The sequence below is a fragment of the Notolepis coatsorum genome (genome assembly GCF_963971535.1).
Source record: "Notolepis coatsorum genome assembly, chromosome: 15".
Classification (NCBI taxonomy): domain Eukaryota; kingdom Metazoa; phylum Chordata; class Actinopteri; order Aulopiformes; family Paralepididae; genus Notolepis; species Notolepis coatsorum.
In genome coordinates this window covers 50,679,629-50,701,882 of record NC_140179.1, presented here as the reverse complement: position 1 = coordinate 50,701,882, position 22,254 = coordinate 50,679,629, and the positions used below count along the sequence as shown (strand labels likewise).

Here is a 22,254-nt window from a genome sequence, read left to right as displayed (position 1 = left end):
GACCCGGCAATGCCCCTGACCCTCCACCAGAGCAAGGCCAGAGAGAGAGAGACACATTGGAAAGAAACAACCCAAAACCAGAGCAAATTGAAATGCTATTTGGCCCTAAACAGAGAGTACACAGTGGCAGAATACCTGAGCACTGTGACTGACCCAATACTAAGAAGATCCTTGACTAGGTACAGACTCAGCGAGCACAGCCTAGCCATCGAGAAAGGCCGCCATAGGCAGACCTGGCTCCCAAGCGAAGACAGACCCACTGCACACAAGATGAGGTGGAAACCGAGCTCCACTTCTTAACAACCTGCCCACTATACCAAGACATACTTCCCACAAATTGCAAACACCCAAAGAGACTTTGAAAACATCGACAATAACTCAAAACTCCCATACCTACTGGGAGAAATACAAGAATGTGAAATAAAGCCCATTTGAATTGAAGAGAGAGAGATAGATAGAGCATGTCTGTGTGTGTTAGAAAGAGAGATAGAGAGAGAGCATGTCTGTTTGTGTGTGTGTGTTAGAGAGAGAGCATGTATATGTGTGTTAGAAAGAGAGAGAAATATAGAGAGAGAGAGCATGTCATTTTGTGTGTTAGAGAGAGATATAGAGCATGTCTGTGTGTGTTAGAAAGAGAGAGAGAGAGAGCATGTGTGTTTGTGTGTTAGAGAGAGAGAGCATGTCTGTGTGTGTGTGTGTGTGTTAGAGAGAGAGCATGTATGAGAGAGATAAGCAAAGATGAGCCCCTAAAGGATATTCAACTTTTAATGGAAGAACAAAACAGAAGGAAAAGATAACTTCACAAAGGCAACATGAATATACATAGATCCAAAAGGACAAAGATCAACACTTAAATCCAAAGAGAAGAGGGTCTATACCAGAGAAAACAAAGTAGCAAGGAGCCAATGGCCGACATCAGCTAAATAGGCTAACTGCAAATAGAGTAGCCAGGTACTGACACCAGGCCACACACCGTTAGCTACTACAACAGCTAGCCGGCCCGTTTGGCTCAATATAACGTTAGCTAGCCGGCCCGCTTTGGCTCAATATAACATTAGCTACAACAGCTAGCCGGCCCGTTTGGCTCCCGAGAGAGAGAGAGAGAGAGATATATCCACGGCGGGAATAGAATAGAGTGCATTAAAAACTCACCAAAGGTCCAAGAGGATGGAGACAACCGCGTGGAGTTGACGAAGTTCATCTGCCGAATGACCGTCCTCTTCATCTTGGCATAACAATGCTGCACGCGCTCTCTCTAGGTTAGCTAACGCTAGTTAGCCTTTAGCTAAGCTAGCTACTAGCCGACATCATCATGGCTATCCCGACTGAACCACACGTTAGCACTCGATATTATAACGTAGCTAAAGCTAACTAGCTGTCCCTGCCTTTAGCTAAGCCAACATGGCTAGCCTGACTGAACTGTCTAACATGCAACAACTTTCATCTTCAGTCCATCTGCCGAATGACCGTCCTCTTCCTCTTGGCTGGCATAACTAAGCATAACCTCCAAAGCTGCACGCGCGAAATAGTCAAACGCAGCTGACGCACGCCGGCGTACACATGATGTAACCCCTCCCTTCGTTGAAACCAATAGTATGTCTGCTTTTTTGTGCGAGGCCCCCCTTCCCGCGAGGCCCTGTGCGACCGCACTGCTCGCACACCCCCTGAGGCGGCCCTGCCGGTATGTGGAGTGAAGTTGTGGAATAATTTACCTGAATACATCAAACTGAGTAAACATATGGCACAATTTAAAAAGCAGCTAAAAAAATACACATTAGAGAAATACAGAAATGAGTAATGAGGATAAACAAAGTTATGTTATATTGTGTTATGTGGTGCTGTACTATATTCACTGCTGTCAAGTGAATCAAGTTTTTTATTTATTTTTTGTATTATAAGTAAAAGTATATTCTATACTGTAATATACTAAATTATGTTATATCTAGTCAAATTAATGGAAGAACAAATACAAATGTAACGGGGTAAGGATCAATACGCTTAGCTTCCCTCTACTCCTTTTTTGGACATGTCTGCCAACCAAACACATTGCTCTTGACCTTTTATTTATAATTCTTTTTTTTTCTTTTTTTGTAATTACAATTTTTTTTTTTTATAAAAATATATGTGCTATGATTGTTTGGTTAGATGGAGCTAGATCGTTATTTGTTTGGAGGAATATGGAGAATTACATGTTCAAAAATAAACTTTTTCATTCATTCATTCATTCATTCATTCATTCATTCATTCACTCTGTGTGTGTTGTAGGAGATCTGGACCAGGGCGAAGTAGAGGAACTGTGTGAGGGGAGCTTTGTGGAGCTGAGGAAAGCCTTCTTTGTCCTGAGAGGAGCAGACGCGCCCCTGGTGGCCAGGGTGAGTACTACCCGTTCACTAACAAGACCCACTGTATGTGTAACCATTTCTTAAAGGGGAGATGAAGCAGTGAACAATGTGATCCTAGTTTGTTTGTTGTGTACCTTGTGTAAGACAGGGTCCTATAATAAAATCTGAAATCCTGCTTATTTGTCTGAAAAATCAAATATAATTTCCCTGTTTTCGGCATGGGCGGCGCCATTTTGTTGCTGACGTCATGGTGTTGATTTGGTGTATACACTGCTGGTTAGCTGCATAGTAAACATGGACTGTCGGGTCAGACAAATGTTGCCTACCAAACAACGGGACCGCGGTGGTTCTTTTTGTATTGCTCCTGGCTGTTTGATTGATTGATTGAAAAGTTTATTAACAGATTGCAGAATGGGTACAGTACAGTACAGCTCAATACATACAATTGTTAAGGGGATGCAGACCAGAGAAAGACTTTCGACTTGTTTACATCAGGGTCCCCCATTTTCAATTCATCATAACATATATGACATACATGACATACAGATAGACAGTACTGCTACATCTATACATTTATGACATATCAGATTTGCAAATACAGTACTGTTTGTGATACAAAAGTGTCCAGAAAAGGAGTGTATATACATTTGGCATAGAAACTGTACATTGGAGGAGGTTGGTTGGGTGGGGTGGGGTTGGGTGGGTTGGGTGAGGGCTGTACATTGGAGGTGGGGGGGGGGGGGGGTTGGGAAGGGGACACACACACATTTTACACTGTACATTTGAATATTGACAAAGCCTTACTTGGTCATTTACTGTACAACTAGGTTAGGACATTTGTAGGGGCCAGTTTCGAATTGCAGTCTCACGTAGGTGTTTTTTGAGAGTGTTTTTGAAGGTGGGTAGTGATTCACATTCCTTTACAGCTTTAGGCAGGGCGTTCCACATTGATGTGGCATAATTGCGAAACGTGTTTAGTCCCTTGTTTGATCCGAATCTGGGTTTTACATGATTTGTGGAGCTCCCTCTGGTGTTGTGATCGTGGTATTCACTGACCTTTGGGAAGTATTTTGACATGTACATGGGTACCTTGGTCGCGTAGTGTATCTTGTAGACCAGGCCCATTGCAAGTTGCTGTACTCTGTCGTCTACTCTAAGCCATCCTAGGTTGTCAAAGTGGGCAGGGGTGAGGTGGGTTCTAGGAGTCAGGTCAAGTAGTAGTCTGACTAGCTTGTTTTGAGATGTTTGTAATTTGTTTTTTAGTGCCTTTGAGGTGCTTTGGTACCATGAGGTGCAAGCATAGTCGTAGTACCCTTGAATGAGTGCTCCTGCTAGAGTCTTCAGGGTATTCTTGTTTACCAGAGAGGAGATCCGGTACAAGAATCGCGTTCGTTGGTTGACTTTTTTTATTACATTGGATGCCATTTTGTCACAGGAAAGATTAGCCTCTAGGATGGAACCCAGGTAGGTAATTTCATCTTTCCTTGTGATAATATTGTCACCCACTGTAACCGAGAAGCCGTCGGTCTTGCTGAGTTTGTTATTTGAACCGAAGAGAATGGACTCTGTTTTGCCCATGTGTAATGATAGTTTGTTGTCGGCGAGCCATATGCAGATTTTGCCTAGTTCCGAGCTGAGGGCTTTTTCAACCTGTAACTTGTTCTTGTCAGAGACCAGCAGGGCTGAGTCGTCCGCAAACATTTTGGAGGGGATGTTGTCATGGCCAGTGGCCTTGTTTGGTTGGAGGGCGCTCAGTTTTTTGAGTACCTCATCTGTAGTTACTATTTCCAGTTTGAAGTCGTCTTTGTGGACGCCTAGGTTCTTGTAGTATGCTACTATGTGTTCTACCCCATACTGCCCTGAGTGGGAGGGTAGTTTGTTTACCAGTGTTGTGGCTATGTTTGTGAAGAAAGTGTTTAAGTAATTGGCTACATCCAGCTTGTCTGTGATGAGCGTGTTGTCCGTCTTTATGTTTATGTTTGAGAACCTGGTTTTGAGTTTTTTACTGCAGCCTAGTTGATTGTTGAGTAATTTCCAAAGTTCACGTGGTTTATTTTTGTTTTCCTCGGTTTTGTCATTGATGAAATTTTTTTTAGCAGTTTTGATCATGGAGTTTACGTCATTTCTTAGTCTGTTTCTTTCTAGTTTGAGTTCAGTCACGTGGTCTTGGAGTTCACTGCTCGTGCTTTTGGTAAGCTTTGACTGACTTTTACGAAACTCAGTTCAAAGTAATTTTACCGTGTGAAAGAGAGAGGAAAGTTGGTTAATTTCCACAAACTACCAGTGAAAAAAACAGTGTTCTTGGCACGTTGGCTCAGGCTGGCTGCACTCAGGTGGCGCGATCAGCCTGTTGGACAGGGAATGAAGATCTCCAGCGAACACTTCATTGCCTCGGATTATGTTGTTGGGGGTGGGAGGTTTGTCCAGAAGACCACTAATCAGCTGAAGCCTGATGCGGTTCCCTCGGTCTTCGACAGACAGACCGGCGCAGGCAGTTCAGCGTCGGGAGCATTTAGCCTGCTGGCTACCTAGCTCCAGTTCAACCAGCCGAGCGTCGGGACCATTCAGCCTGCTGGCTACCTAGCTCCAGTTCAACCAGCCGAGCGTCGGGACCATTTAGCCTGCTGGCTACCTGGCTACCTGCTGGCTAACATTTGACTGACCCGACAGTCGATGTTTACTATGCAGCTAACAAGCAGTGTATACACCAAACCAACACCGTGACCTCAGCAACAAAATGGCGGCGCACATGTTCATAAATGCTACATAAATGGACATTACAAATAGTTTTTTCTTAGAAACGCCTTATTTTTATAACGTGATTTTTTTCTGTGGTTTATCTAAATACTAATTTGATGCTATGACTATGTGTTTATCGCTATGCTTCATCTCCCCTTTAAACTGTTCATCTCACGTAGCCAGACCTTCGTTTTCAGATGGGTAACATCAAGTAGGTTAAAAAAGGGTTGTCTGGTAATCTGAGGGTTCACGGTTCGATCCCAGCTCCTCCTGGCAGTGTGTTGAAGTGTTGGCACCTTGCATGGTCGCCTCCGCCGTTGGTGTGTGTGCAGTGGCGGCTGGCAGTGCCGTCTGGGAGAAATGCGAGGCCCTGTGCGAGATTTAAACGCAAGCCCCCCCCCCCCCCCCCTCCTAAAGGTAAAAAAAATATATATTATATAATTATTATTATTATTTTTATTTTTATTAATACTTTATTATTTCTTTTAATTATTTTGCATACAGTCAACGTATTCTTAAATAATAGCACTGCCCGAGGCTGGGCATGCAGTCAACATATTCTTAAATAATAGCGCTGCCCGAGGCTGGGCATATGATACAGTCAACGTATTCTTAAATAATAGCGCTGCCCGAGGCTTAGTGGCAATGCACCTGTACAGTCGTACACCTGGCAGTAACAGGGAAAATGCATAAAACACTCCTGGAACCTGATAAACAAGCTTAAAGCCAGGTAAATTTTTCAAGCACGACATGCAGATTTGCAGTTTTGCCTTATTTGAATCGAACTCTATAAGCTTAGTACACACGTCACAAACTGCACGAGTACAGTGTGAGCAGACCCTTGCATAGGGATGGGTACCTTTCACATTTGAACCGATACGGTACCGGTACCTGTGAATCGATACCGGTACCCAACGGTACCCTTTTTCGGTACTTTAGTCTAATTTTTTTTTTACCTACCTCAGTTGTGAAAAAAAAATCCTAACTTCAAATAACTACAATTTCAACCGTTTTCGGCTTGCCATTGCTCCAACTGCTTTGTTGTTGAATCAAGTCAAATCCTAGGTAAGCATATATTGTGCGTGTAAACGTTGACATGAAAAGAAAAGTTATTTTTTTTATTTTTTTTATGGTATCTCACTTGAATCGATACTCGGTAGTACCGACGTGTTTTGGTTCGGTACCTCAAAAGAACCGAATTCGGTACCCATCCCTATGCATGATGCAACACACCGAGTGAGAGAGAGAGACAGAGAGAGCGCGCGCGAGAAAGAGAGAGAGCGCGAGAGAGAGAGCAAGAGAGAGAGAGAGAGAGATAGCAAGAGACAGAGCGAGTGAGAGAGAGAGAAATAGAGAGAGAGAGAGAGAGAAAGAGAGAGAGAGAGAGAGATCCACGGCGGGAACAGAATAGATTGCATTAAAAACTCACCAAACGTCCAAGAGGAAGGACACAACCGTGGAGATGACAAAGTTCACCAGTCCATATTGTACCCCCCGTTGGGATGAACTTGGGAATCTGTTCCTAGTTTATCTGCCACACGTTAGCACTCGGTAACGTAGCTAACGCTAATTAGCTGTCCCTGCCTTTAGCTAAGCCGACATGGCTAGCCTGACTGAACATTCTAACACGCAACAACTTTCATTTTCAGTCCATCTGCCGAACGTCCTCTTCGTCTTGGCATAACCTAATCACTATACTTGGTATTGATAAGCTTATGGCACGCAGCGTTATTTCTTCTGCTCCGATGCTGCACATTTCTTGGCCAAGACGCTCCCGTGGATAGCGTCGAATAGTCAGACCCCGTACCTGTGTAACCCCTCCCCTCATTGAAACCAATAGTATATCTGCAGAGCCGCAGAGCTCCAATAGTGTATCTGCAGAGCCGCAGAGCTCCAATAGTATATCTGCAGAACCGCAGAGCCCGGACCAAGTCAGACACATTCTACAAACGTGTCTAATGTGAAATATATAAGCATGTAAGCTAAACTAGATTTTAGGTCTGTGATGGAAAGTGATTGTAAAAATAAAAAATAATAATAATTAAAAAAATATATATTTTTTTTTTCTCGCGAGGCCCCCCTCCCCGCGAGGCCCTGTGCGACCGCACTGCTCGCATGCCCCTTGAGGCGGCCCTGGCGGCTGGTCACTAGAGGGCGCTAGGGCGCCGCCCCCCCTGGTGGAAAGTGGTTTAGGATTTTTCTATAATAGTAGAATAGTAGAATTTCGACCGCTAAAAATATAATATTCTTTTTTTTAAATAAATAATAATTACTAATTTTAAGTATGTTTGTGTTTAAAATGCACAATAAGGTGTAATAAATAAAATATAAATCATTGTTTGGGCTTCCTGTTCATCCCCTCTCTTTTGGGGCGATAGAAACATCGCCCAGTCAGTGTGCAACGCAGCCAATTGCACATAGCAAAATAAATGCACCTAGCAACGTACATTTTGCCAATCAGCGTCTTCAAATATGATGCCTAAAGGGCGATTCATTTAGCGCCCCAAACAGTCAGTGTGTTAGGGAGTCAGGACTGATGTGATGACGACAGTGATGAACGCAATGAATGAAATACAAATTAAAATGAATGCAGCAATCAAATGTTGAAAAAATAGCTATATATATCCATGGGATATCACAATATTACAATACTATTATTTATTTATTTATTTCGCACCATTTCAACAAAACAGTAAAAAACATTGACCATGACAGGAAGTATATAAAGGTGCTGAGTAGAGGCAAGAGACCCAGATGGGCCTATACGGGGCCTCAACTAATTAAATCATTGGATAAAAAAAGATAAAACAAGAACAAAAGTAAAGTGAAATAAGTTCATAAAACAATTTTCATAATATTAAGATAATCAAATGTGCACTGGATAAAATGTATACGTTCACACTATTAAAATGAATTGTCTATTGGCTGAGCGCGTGTCATTCGTGTGACATCACGTCCGGAATCACGTCAACCAGTAAATGACTAATGCTAATAGTTGTTGTCGTCGTCGTCGAAAATTGATCATAATCACAAGATACATTCAGTGCTGGATCTAACTAAATGGATTCATGGAGACACATGGAAAGTTCAAGCCCGGACCACAAAGCTTCTGGAAGGGTTAGTGTGACATGCGACGGCTCTTCCAATTCGTATGTGATGTTCTACCGGCAGCAGAAAAAGTGAGTCTCAGCCTCTGCGTTATGATATTATGATATGAAAATGTAATTGTAGGGGCGGCTGGGTGGCGGCGGACATTGCGCTTGTCACCAACGCAAGAGACACCGGTATCGAATCCGGCTGTCAGCGTTGCCTCCAGCTTGGGCCGGCCGTCATACTGACTCAATTGGCAGAGTCAGCGGGAGGGGAGTCGATGGGTGGTAGTCTGGTCGTTGTAAAACAGCGACTCCTACAGGTCGGTCAGGGCGCCTGCACAGCAAAGGCAGGAAATGGCGGGGGCAGTGTGAGCCTCCCACCGCGCTGGCAGGTGAAAAGAAGTGACTGGCTGCTTCCACATGTATCTATCCTCCTTACGACTGGCCAGTGGGGGGCACATGCGAGCAACGATCAGGACAGGGGAGGGAGAATTGGCACGAGAGGAAATTGGGATGGGAGAAAAATCACAGAAAAAGGAGGAGAAAAAGTGGGTCAAAAAAAGAAAATGTAATTGTAATGCTGTCAGACACAGATACGGGTTGTCTTTTCCCTTTATTTTCTTCTCTGAGTGCTTCGTTTACATGTTAAAATTTCTTCTCGGTTACAATGCCCCCACACACCCCATACAGGGGTTTGGTTGAATGAATGAATGAATGAACAGATTGCAGAATGGGTACAATACAGTATGGCTCAATACACACAATTGTTAAGGGGATGCAGACCTGAGAAAGACGTTTGTCTTGTTTACATCAGGGTCCCATTTTCAATTCATAGTGACATTTATGACATACACAACATACATGACATCATGACATTGTTTACAAACATGTTACCTTTTTCACCTCTTATCAGTTTGCAGGTCTGGTTATATACTGTAGTTACTGAAACTGAGTGAATAATGGCACAGCCCCACCTAGAATATTTTCCGCCAGCCGCCACTGTGTGTGTGTGTGTGAGTGAATGGGTGAATGTGAGGCTTAAGTTGTAAATCGCTTTGAGCGGTCAGAAGACTAGAATAGCATTATATAAAATGCAGTTCAAGTTTTCAAGTTTGTTTATTATATGTCACAACAACAAAATACAGAATACTTTATATGAAATGCTTATTTCTGAAAGAGCTCTTGAGAGTGTGCTACATACAGTAAAAAAGAAAGTAAGTAAAAGTAAGTAAAGTCAATATACATATATACAATATACAACACAGTAACAGTAACAGTGAGGTACAATGCAGAAATGGGATGGGGTACAACTTAGGGTAGGGTGCAAATGAGGTATGAATGTAGTGCAAATCTTTTAATAATAGATAAATATAAAGTGTATTAAAGTGTCTAAAGTGAGTGGTAGGTGAGTGTTTGTTTAAAGTGAGTGTGTACATGTGGATGTGTGTGTGCAGTGAGTGTAGATGGCGCCATCTTGTGTAGATGATGGTTTGTTACATAGTGTCATTGTCATGTGTCAGTTTATTTGCCATTTATGTTAAAGCAGGTGTGTGTATGTCTGTTGATGGCGTCCCTCAGGGCCAGGCTCTGCTGCGCTGGCACCAGGGGAATGGCTTCTGCAGTGCTACCGGTGAGCCCACACACAGGAACCAGTCTGGGAGCCAGAGAGTTTGTCACACCAGTGGGATCACATACTACCCCAAGGTACGGACATACAATACAACCCCAAGGCACTGACATACTACCCCAAGGTACTGCCTTACAACCCCAATGAACTGCCATACAACCCCAAGGTACTGACATACCACCCCAAGGTACTGACATACCACCCCAAGGTACTGACATACCACCCCAAGGTACTGACATACAACCCCAAGGTACTGACATACCACCCCAAGGTACTGACATACCACCCCAAGGTACTGCCTTACAACCCCAGTGAACTGCCAACTTTCCTGGGCCATGGAAGTGACATATGGAATTCTTCATTTGGGTGGTGTTCCCCTTTAAGTGACCTGTGCTGTTGATTGGTCCACAGATGGCTCCCGTAGTGATCGTCCTGGTGTCTGATGGGAAACGGTGTTTATTGGGGAGGCAGTCCACGTTCCCTCGAGGCATGTACAGCGCACTGGCCGGCTTCTGTGACATGGGTGAGTCAGACCAAGAGGCAGATTAGTGGGAAGATTCATATAAACACCATATCTAACTAAAGCCCTGCCTGGAACAGTAGCTAGAAACATAAATAACTCATGTGCACGTAAACACACACTCAATGGATGTGTGTGCTCTGTTGTGATGTCAGGCGAGACCCTGGAGCAGACCCTGCGGAGGGAGGTGGCGGAGGAGGTGGGCCTGGAGGTGGAGAGCATCCGGTACTCTGGGTCACAGCACTGGCCCTTCCCCCAGAGCTCCTTCATGGTGGCCTGCCACGCCACCGTCAACCCTGACAAGGCTCAGGTAGGAGCCCCTGTTTGGCCTTTAGGAGCTTTAGCCTGCTATAGACCCTGTTTGCTGTATACGTCAGACTCAGTGTACGTGTGCATCAAGGAGGCAAAAGGAACTTAATCCTGGTCAGATCAACGGGGCAGACTACAATATATTGTTAGCCATGCTAGCAATCTAAACAATCAATCCATGCCAAAGCTAGATATGTAAAAGGTGAAAGACTCACACTCACAGCCAATGCTGATTTGGCTAAATTACATTCAGACGTTTTCGTTTGAAAGAACTTTTAGTCAGGGGAGTGTCATGGTTTCTCCATAGAGCCCGTCGTACTTTTTTAGCGCAGCAGCTCGTGCAGGTAGTGTGCAACTTATGGCGCTTTTCCACTGCATAGTACCTACTCGACTCTACTCTACTCTACTCTACTCGCTTTAGGTACCTGGTACCATGTTGCTTTTCCACTGCAGGTACTAAAATAAAGTACTCAGTTTGTCTCCGTGTGGGGAGGCGGGGCTGCTGGTGATCAGCATGAGAGCTCACCGAGTGAATCCACAGTCACTTGATCCTCAATAGGAAACCAACCTAGATTTACCCTGAAGGACTGGTTCTGGCCGAACTGTTCGTTATACAATTATCACAGAGACATTTCAAATGTACTCACAGTTGCACGAGGGTTTCGGACAGAGATACGGGATGGTTTGAAAGCTCGGCGTTGCTAATAAACATTTTTAATATTTTTTATAAACTGCTCAAAACGGCATTATTTCCGGCGTTGGGTGCATGATGCGCATGCGCTGTGATCACACCATGCAGCCAACGCCGGAAATAATGCAGTGTTGAGCAGTTTATAAAAAATATTTAAAATGTTTATTAGCAACGCCGAGCTTTCAAACCATCCCGTATCTCTGTCCGAAACCCTCGTGCAACTGTGAGTACCTTTGAAATGTCTCTGTGATACTTGTATAACGAACGGTTTGGCCAGAACCAGTCCTTCATGGTAAATCTAGGTTGGTTTCCTAAGGAGCAAGTGACTGTGGATTCACTCGGTGCATCACAGTCACGAAAGGGGCTATGAGCTTGGCAAGCCAGAGTAAAACACAGTTTTCAATCAATCAATAACAACATTAACGAGACTCTTGTTGTGTCTATTCTGCTAACGCTAACGTTACCCCTCATTGTGTCTATTCTACAAGCGTTAACGTCAGCTAGGCTGTCTATATATGCTAACGTTAACGTTAGCATTAGGCTAACAACAACGCTGTAACGTTACCAGTCGCGTCTATTTGCTAACGTTAGCATTAGGTAATAACCGGTTTAAAATAGATGGTGATTACCTCACGTTGTGTCTATTCTACTAGCATTAACGTTACTCATACAAACAATCAATAGCGAGTTATATTGATCCCGCTATGTACGATAGCCATGCTAAAACGTTAGCACAACATTAGCACATTAGAACATTCCTTCCACCGTTGTGGAGCTTAAGCCTTAACAAGTCAGCGATCTTTTTGCGAGACTAAACTCTCCGCTCGGTGGCAAATGTTGTTGGTGTCGGCTTTGTTTAATCAATAAATGAGGCAGAATACACAGTGACTGTATCGTTTGTTTATTGAACCTGTGCCTGCTGCAACCATAATAAAATCCTATGCGAGACATTAAAGATGGCGGCTCGGGCTTTCTGTTTTTGTTCAGACCAGTTCAGACTCTACACTAGTGACGCGTCTCTCTTCTGACCAATCAGTGGTCTGCAGTGTTTCACGTGACTTTTATAGTACCAGTTCTACCCGCTTGGCTCGCGCTTGGAACCAGACTCGAGCAGGGACTAAAAAAGTACCGAAAAAGTACCTGGTACCAGCCTGGTACCAGGTACTTTGGTAATGGAAAACCGAAAATACCGAGTAGAGTAGAGTAGAGTAGAGTAGGTACCATGCAGTGGAAAAGCGCCATTAGTCACGTGACTCAGTTGGTATTGCTGATTGGCTCGAACACGGTATGTTTGTAAACAGCGAACAGGTCTATTAGTCTATAATATCAATGCCCAGGTTTCTTCCGTCTCTCACCCAGGGGGAAGTGGACCATGTAGCCTACAGCTGAATGATGCTAGGTAGTTCAGCCCATAGATATATAAACACTAGATGGCTCAAGGCGGAGTCTCCCGCGTAGTTCACCGGTGGCCATCTTGCTTGAGTGGACTACTGCTTTAAGGTGATTATCTGCACAAACAAAAATACTCTTAACTGTTAGGGCAGAGGTGGCGGAGCCCAATAGCAGAACACAGGAGAAGAGAGAATGGAGCATTTTAGGTTGGATTTAATAGTAGGCACCAAGCAGACAGGTATGATAACAGGAATGTGCAATAGATGTGAGCAGGTGCACTCCTCGTGCAGCACAGGAGCGTCCAGGCGGGTGGTGTCTTGGGAGCGGTGGTCCTGGGCACAGAGAGAACAAGATTAGGACAAGGTATTCAACAAGGACAGAGTAGCAAGGCTAGGGTTCGTCGTCGTACCTAGGTTGTTAGGTTAACACTGCGACGAGGGAGAGCAGGATCTGTGGGCTGAAGTAGGGGTCTGATGATGAGGGAATCCCTCACAGCTGTGTTGATTGATCTCCCTCCGACAGCGTGGGAACGCAGGGACCGGATGCTGCCCATATAATGGTACGGAAGGAGGAGGGGTGAAGAAGGCTCTCGTCGTGATTATGGCATTAACTCTCATAGTGTGGCTATGATTGGAAGCATTTTTGCAATGATTGCAATGATTTTTATTAAAAAAATATTATTTTCATATGAAAGTCCATTATAAGTATTCAGTATGATAACTACATCTCTGACGTTTTTAACAAACCAAACGGTATGGGTTCGAGCCCAGCTCTCTGCGTTGCTACCAGCTTGGCTGGTCGCTCATACTAACACAATTGGCAGTGTTAGGGGTGGGAAAGCTGGTGGGTGGGTCCTGGTCGTTGTAAACAGCGACTCCTACAGTTCGGTCGGGGCGCCTGCACAGCGAGGGAAGGATCTGGAGGGAGGTAGTGTGACCTTCCACACGTTACACCCTCTCAGTGAGAGTTTGCGCTGCGCTGCCAGGCTGGCTGCCGGCTGGCTGCACATGTGTCGGAGGAAAGCATGTGATAGTCTCCGGCCTCCCGGACCAACAGTAGGGGGGGGGTGCGCAACAACCAGGAAGGGGGTTGGGAATTGGCATAACGACTAACAGTGGGATGGGAGAAAAATCGGAAAAAGGAGGGGGGAAAAAGATAATAATAAAAAAAAACTAAAAAATAACTGTTGAATTTGAGCAAGCTATGGTTATTTCAATAGTACATGCACCATAGACATGCATGTTAAGAGTGGGCGTGCTCCACCCACGCAAGATGGCCACCATGTGGCAACGTTGGTCTCCATTGGCCAGCAGCCAATGAGTCATCTAGTGATATATATCTATGGTTCAGCCTGCTACTAGTCTAAAATGTCATTCCATACCCGGGTATTTTCTGTCTCTCGCCCAGGTGGACGTGGACCACGAGGAGCTGGAGGACGCTAGATGGTTCAGCCTGGAGGAGGTCACCGCTGCTCTGAAGGTCAGGATGCCTCCCAGGACGCCCAAAGGAGAACCAGCCATCTTCTGGGTCCCCCCTAAGTATGCCATAGCCAACCAGCTCATCAGGGAGTGGGCTGAGAACCGACACAGTAGCCGGGGGAGGGGTTGTGACCTGGTACGACACGCTAAAGCAGGAAATAAGTTTTGATGTGACGAGAACGGGACGCAGCTTCCTCTACGCTCCTCACGGAGGAGGTTCATCACTGGGAGAGATGACGACACCGCAAGTCTCCCGGGGGAAAAGGGGAAAGAAGTCTTGGAAGGCTTTTATGATGGCGCTGAATCATCCTGGTTTATCATTCTTTGGGAAATAACAAGATAGATTTGTGAAGCATGTCCATAAAGAAAAGTCACATCCCTGCAATGTCTCACAAAGTGACCTCTAGGTGTTCGAGGGGAGACCTCCCTGTTCTGACGTGTCTCTGCAGGTTGTTGGGATGTGGACCGTGTGCTTACAGCATGGTGGGTCCTCCTGGTACACTTGATAACACAGAACGTAGTAATTCACTTTGTTTGGGGGTTTTCTGTCTACAAGACCTTTTAATCGGAGCAGATGCATGGTCTTATCTACAGAAAAGTTCACAAATAGAGAGAAGCACACAAATTAAGCAAATGACTATATACAGTAGATCCAAGTGTGCCGAAATCTCCATTCCATTCAGTCTTAGCAAACAGTGATATCCAGACAGGTTGATTGGAGCTGGAATGAAGTGTAGAGCAGTGCGCCGTCTCGTCTAAAGCCCTCAATAAGCACCTTTCTATCCACTCACTGTTGCCTGAATAAATAACAGCGGATATACTACTGAATGAAAGGCAAGATCAGTTGCACCACTGAAATTATTGTCAACTGTATTTACCACCTGGATTGCCTGCTATAAAACAATTGGAAACGCTCTGGGCAATGAGTGGATTGATTCTGCCAACATAAATCAATCTACCTAGATGTCTCATCGTTTTCAATGTTATTTTATGTAGGCACTCCGTATTTGTGTTTGGGAATGTCTGTGAGCGCTTTTAGACCGCCCGGGCTCCGGTTCAAGCTCCAGCTCCGTTCTGAACCCTCTGAACCTTGGTGCTCTCTGGCGAACCACCCCGCGTTTACACCCATTTAAGCAGAACCAACATTCCACCGTCTCCGTCATCAACGGGGGCGTTACTCAGGCGGAGGTAAAAATAATGCGTGGAGAGCGAGCCTCAACGCGCGAGCGCACACACAAAAGCACGCACACACACGCACTGTATACTGTACGTTTGAAATTAATCGTTCCAGCAAAGTAGGCTTCTATTATTTTATTACTGTTTTAATGGGTATCACAGTAGTAAGTCCTACTGTAGAACATGACATATTAGCATGACATCTGATTTATTAATGCCAATACTAAATATTAGGGACAAACGCAATTGGCACAAGTGTAAATTATGGATTAGTCACTCAGTTTTAACATCCGACTGATTAGCTCAACTCGTTAGTCTGCTGGCTGTGGATCCTATGGTCACAAGTTAAAATCACTCTTGGTTCCAACATATTTTTTTTTGTACGTTTAATTAATTTATCCACTCTGGTTGGATGGTGTATTGTATATGTATGTATTGTGCTGTATAATGACAATACATTTTAATCGAATCTCATTTTGAAATTGCTACCTGTTGAGTGGATCAGCATGGTGCAATGCAATCACCTCCGAAGCTGTCTGCCACTGTTGTGTCCATAGGCAGCGTAGCGATTTCAAAATGAGATTCGATTCAAATTTATTGTCATTATACAGCACAAGTACAATACACCATCCAACCAGAGTGGATAAATTAATTAAACGTAAAAAAAAAAAAAAATTTAACCAAGAGTGATTTGAACCTGTGACCATAGTATCCACAGCCAGCTGACTAACGAGTTGAGCTAACCAGTCAGATGTAAAAACTCAGTGACTAATCCATCATTTACAATTGTGCCATTGCGTTTGTCCCTAATTTTTAGTATTGGCATTAATAAATCAGATGTCATGCTAATATGTCATGTTCTACAGTAGGACTTACTACTGTGATACCCATTAAAACAGTAATTCGAATAATAGAAGCCTACTTTGCTGGAATGATTCTTTTCAAAGTGCGTGTGTGCTTTTGTGTATTGTGCGCTCGCGCGTTGAGGCTCGCTAAGCCTTTCTCCACGCATTTCTGGAGCATTTCTTTATCCACTCTGGTTGGATGGTGTATTGTACTTGTGCTGTATCATAACAATACAAAATCTAATCTTGTTTTGAGAGCAGTCGCAAATCGCTTCCTGTTGAGTGCAATGCCGACTCGCTACTTTCCCCCGTTTACTCGTCTTGACAGTCTAGAATATGACACGCCCACTGTTGACGTCACGGTTCGCAAGGAAAAAACAACTATTTTCCGGTGCCAGCTGAGCACCGATTTGTCACGTTCTGAACCAATTAATCCCGGTCTGAACGCGCCAGCCGGTGCGAGATTACGTTCGGGAACCGGCTCCAGCACGGAGCCTGGCCGGTCTAAAAGGGGTGTGTGCAATACTCATGGCGGAGCTGGAGCTCTCCTCTCTTCTCCACTCCTCTCCTCACCTCTCCTCTCTTCTCTCCTCCCCACTCCTCTCATCCCATCACATCTACTCTCCTCTCTTCTCCACTCCTCTCCTCACCTCTCCTCTCTTCTCTCCTCCCCACTCCTCTCATCCCATCACATCTACTCTCCTCTCTTCTCCACTCCTCTCCTCACATCTTCTCATCCCATCACATCACATCTACTCTCTTCACCTCTCCTCTTATCCACTCCTCACCTCACTTCTCTTCTCCTCACCTCTCTTCTCCTCCTCACCTCTCCTCACCTCCCCACTCCTCTCCTCCCATCACATCACATCTACTCTCCTCACCCCTCCTCTCCTCTCCTCACCTCCCCTCTCTTCTCTTCTCTTCTCTTCTCTCTGGAGCGCAACAGTAAGAAGCATTTTGTACAAAAGTATTCTGTACTTCTGTATGACAACTATTAAAGAAACTTGAAACTAACTCTTCTCTTCTCTTCTCTTCTCTTCTCTTCTCTTCTCTTCTCTTCTCTTCTCTTGTCTTCTCCTCACCTCTCCTCACCTCTCCTCTCTTCTCCTCTCCTCACCTCTCCTCTCCATGCACACAGCTTCAGCCAATCATAAGCATGCAATGTATGGATGTGTAGATTTTTCAAAGTGAGTGCATGCAGGCCATTGTATAAAATATACATTGGACCTTTTGTTAAGTCTTTGATGCCATCGTTTAGTTTTTATTCGCTAATGAAAATGCTAATACATTTAATCATAGTTTTTATTACCAAAGGATAATTTTTATTTAATTATAGTCTCATCTTCATCATGGAAAATTTTTCGTCATAGTTTACTGGTAGCTGTACAACATGTGGCCTTATTAATTTGCATACCAACATTATACATTTTTACTATGAACTCAGAACCTACCTCATCACCGCTTTCCACTGTGATTTTACACAGAAGTACTGTTATGGCACAGGTGTCATGGGTGTGACTGTGAACTCAATATTATAATAAAATAAACAGGAACCCCTCAAAGTGGACTTCTCTCTTGATTCATTACATCACTCTGCCATTATTGTTGTTGAATGAATGAATGAATGAATGAATGAATGAGTTTCAAGTTTCTTTAATAGTTGTCATACAGAAGTACAGAATACTTTTATACAAAATGCTTCTTTCTGTTACGCTCCAGAGACTGTGCTAGACAAAAGACAAGTATAAAATAGTATAGCATGTAAAAATAGAAGTAAAAATAGAAGTCACGTACGTAGACACAGTGTTCAGTATATACATATGTACAATGTTCGATGCAGAATAGAGTAACTGAGTTACCGTACAACATATACAATATACTATGCAATATACTAATATACAATACTATATAGTGCAAAGCAGAAATGGGATCAGGTACAATTTAGGTACACAGTACAACACCGACTCCCGGGGCTCTAGCTCCGTCAATCATTTGGCACGGGTAGGTTACAAGCTTCGTCAGGAACATTCAAATATCACAAATGTTAAAAACATTAAACATTCAAAAAGTTTAAGTGCAATACACATTACATGCTTCAGGAACTTGAACATTTCACAAATGTCCATTTTCATGTCCTCATATCATCATTGGTTTTGTCAATGTATGAGACCGAGAAGGTGGGTTAAGTAGCATCACTTTTGTGATGGTAGTCACATTGGACAGGGATTAACAATTTAAGTCAATAATAAAAGGTAAACAGAGTTGTATGTATGGAATAAAAATGAAACCACAACACAGTTCTATAGAGTCAATAAACAATAACCACCAACATAGTTGCATGGATGAAATCAACGCTAAACAACTACAACACAGTTGTATCAGTTCCTTTTAGGGATGGCACGATACCACTTTTCCTGATGAATTGAAAATGGGGGACCCTGATGTAAACAAGACGAAAGTCTTTCTCTGGTCTGCATCCCCTTAACAATTGTGTGTATTGAGCTGTACTGTATTGTACCCATTCTGCAATCTGTTAATAAAGTTTTCAATCAATCAATCAATCAAACTTCATGTCCGATACTGATATCACAGCCTTGAGTATCTGCCAATACCGATACCCATCCGATAAAACCTGTGTTTAACCTAGCCATCTATAAAACATGAAAAACTCCCCTAAAGGAAGAAATACATACCACACATGACTCAGTTATGCAATAGTGCTGCTGCTTTTTATTTTGTTCAAATTATTTAGTTAATACATTAATAAGACTACAGCGATTTCATGACTGCTTCCTGTCCTCGCGTCTAGTGCTGAAAATATATACTTTGACTGCTGTTTTGATAGGGTTAGGGTCTTTACTCTTGGCTACATTTGAAAAAGAAACACAACATTGTACTTATTTGAGATAGCCGTGTCAGAGATAATGACGGTTTGGCAACATGAAGTGAGGCTAAGCGTCGGAAACCTACATTTTCAACAACAGAAAGGGGCTGGTCGTCCAGCACAATAAATGTGGTTATTTTCCCGGTTTTCTTCAGCTTTGCTTTGTTAGTGTCTGCAGGGAGTTTCTCTCGCTTCTGAATGGTTTCCAGTTATGTTAGCTGCTGCGACAAAACTTTTCCTCTTGGCATTCGTTGCACATATGAACTCGGCATACTCCCTTTCCATGATTAATCTGCAAGTGTTGTGTGGTGTTGAAGTTTCCAGTGTTGCTGCCACCCCTAGAAATACTTGCGTCGCAGATATTACACTTGGCTGTGTCGTGTTATTCCACAAGTATACATGCGAGTCCTCTGTATTTGTTTGTGCGTGTCTTCATTCTGTTAGCTCCACCACACAGGTCCGTTATTATCCGCTCTTAGTCTACTCTGCCCTGTGTACCTGTCTGTGACCCCAGTACGGTGGCCTGTACTCTGTCGTATTAATGCACACACATTAGCATAACACCACAGGCTGTTTTGCCTTTCTCTTCTTTGAGCTTAAAATAACTCCACACAGCTGACATGATCGCGGCGCGCTGCTAACAAGTTGACTTACGTTTAGCTAATGCTAACGTTGTTGTCACGCTACTACTGTTCACGTGATGGCATGCTTTACGGCCTGTATCGATATCCAATCCTGTGAATTTGGCCAGTATCGGACCGATACTGAGTATCGGATTGGTGCCATCCCTAGTTCCTTTTATATTGTCTCATGGTAAACTGCAGGCATTTCAAATTGAGGTGCATGTTTTAACAAATCAGGCAACCTGAACACCTAGAATAAGAAGCACACCAAAAAACAAAACACTTGATATTTTTTACATTTAATTAAATTATTAATGTTCGGTTATGACATCATACGGTGACATCAGAAATGTTCCAGAACGTTCGATCATGACATCATACTGTGACATCAGAAATGTTCTAGAACGTGCGGTCATGACATCATACTGTGACATCACAAATGTTCCAGAACGTTTGATCATGACATCATACTGTGACATCACAAATGTTCTAGAATGTTCAGTCATGACATCATACTGTGACATCACAAATGTTCTAGAATGTTCTATTATGACAAAATAAGACGGTTCAATGACTTTATCTAAATCCAATCAATATTCCTAATGCCGTGTCAATGTAAGGTTATAAAAATAAACATAAACATTCATACAATACAATATAGCTTTGGCTCCTACAGTCAACATTCCCCAAAGATATATCAAACACGAAACAAACTTTGATCAGATTATAATGGAGATGTTGCACAGAGCAATCCACTGAACATTTATTGTTGAAATATGTCACTGTTGATCATGAGCTGGATATATAACCTATGGTTTCAAGGGATGTTAAACCTACTGTAGAATCAAAGTAAATGTTAGTGATTCAAATCCTCATTTAGAGGTAGGGGATCCACCACAGCTTGCCCTGCTGGCTGCTGCTCTTCTCTACTTCGACACCAGCCAGAACTGGTGGAGTGTTCTCCATGGATGGTGGTGTCAGGTCCAGCATCGCCTTTTCCATCTTTTTCCTTCTCCCTGTAACCTCTGGATGCAGCCTTCTCCCTCTCCGATAGCTCATCTGACTTCACATATGGAATCTTGCCCTGTTGTTTTCTTCTCTGGTAGCTGAAACAATGGTGTATACTGTGATACTGATTCTGGTGGGCTAAATTACATACAAACTTAAGTTCAAGATATTACAGAAAAGGTCATTCCTAATCCTACTAACATGACAGTTTGAAATACACCAGAGAAAAATATACTGCATGTTACCTACCTATAGTTTTTTTTACCTTCTCTTTTCCTGGCAAGATAGTCGGCTCTTGCTGTAGGGTCTGCATTGACCCGCTGTCTGTAGTGAGCAGTCTTCTGTTTGCTTGTTTGTGCCATCTATAAAATAGGTTAAACTAGTTAAACATGACTAATACATGTACAATTACCTAAATGGAATGTCATGCTATACCGTTTAAAAGAAAATCTCGTAAGATTGTACAATACTAAAAAAGAAACATTAATTCTTAGATAGGAATGAAAAATTACAGAAATATTGAAAAATATATGTTAAAGTATACAAAGAGTTATGCTAAAACAAAGAACTTTATGTATATAAATCATGAATAAAATATAAATATACAGAAACTACAAATACAGGACATATATCTATCATCTAAAACACTCAGCAGTGGTCGCCCCACATGATACTCGGTCGCCCAGATGATGTTTTTAAGGTCAGTAAAATATTACAGGCTAACCATTAGCTACAGAAACCAAACTAGCTAGCTCTTACCACATGTCACTATCAAATTCATCATCAAAATATAGATTTTCAGATCAAACGTATTATTCACAGTTTTGGGGCGGTCGTCCCACAAGACATCCAAAAGTGGCAACTACATTACAGCAGTTGAAAAAGAGATTTATTTGCCAATATGAAAGAGACTTACTAACCTGCTAGTTGTTTCTCTGGGTCCCTCACATGTGACTGGCTGATGCAACATCCTGTCCTTGAGGTGGTTTCAAAATAAAAGTCCCACAATTGTGTTTTCTTGATGGTCGCCCCAGATGATATTTCATAAAATTAACATATGCGGACAACATTCGTTTGTATATTATGATGGAAGTATATGTGCAAATGCTTCATAATTTTGTCAATGAATGCTAAACATGTTTGAAATTATGCCAAATAGGGCAAGGGAAATATTTAAATAGATTTAAAGTGATTTTAAGCCGGTTGTCCAAATAGAAGTCAATGCTGGACGGTCGCCCCACATGGACATTTGACACTTCAGATAGCAGAAAAATTACCAATAACTCAAATGTTTGGAGGAGTTAGAGTGGGTCTGTATATGGGGAAGGTATTAGAGATACATGTAATCTTTTTATGAATTTTAATGTTTTTTTTAAGGTAAGAAATTCAGTGGGACAGAAAAAATAGGCGTCACGTCATTGACCCTATACTGGACTATATGGCTCCACGGGTCTCCAACCCTGAACAAAAATATAGAAAGACCAAAGCGTTGAGCATTCGACACAGTCTCCCACTCCATCCTCCTCAA

The 22,254-nt window shown here is 43.0% G+C and overlaps 1 protein-coding gene across 1 annotated transcript in view; it reads left to right on the top strand.

Moving 5' to 3' along the window:
- Positions 1 to 15,449, top strand: part of nudt13 (nudix (nucleoside diphosphate linked moiety X)-type motif 13) — a 35,188-nt gene extending 19,739 nt beyond the window's left edge. Inside the window, exons 5-9 of the mRNA XM_084330999.1 lie at positions 2,266 to 2,372; positions 9,752 to 9,877; positions 10,212 to 10,323; positions 10,476 to 10,630; positions 14,120 to 15,449. Coding sequence (XP_084187125.1) covers positions 2,266 to 2,372; positions 9,752 to 9,877; positions 10,212 to 10,323; positions 10,476 to 10,630; positions 14,120 to 14,359 — 740 coding nt within the window. The 3' untranslated portion in view covers positions 14,360 to 15,449. The remainder of the gene's footprint in view (positions 1 to 2,265; positions 2,373 to 9,751; positions 9,878 to 10,211; positions 10,324 to 10,475; positions 10,631 to 14,119) is intronic.
- The last annotated feature ends 6,805 nt before the right edge of the window (positions 15,450 to 22,254 follow it).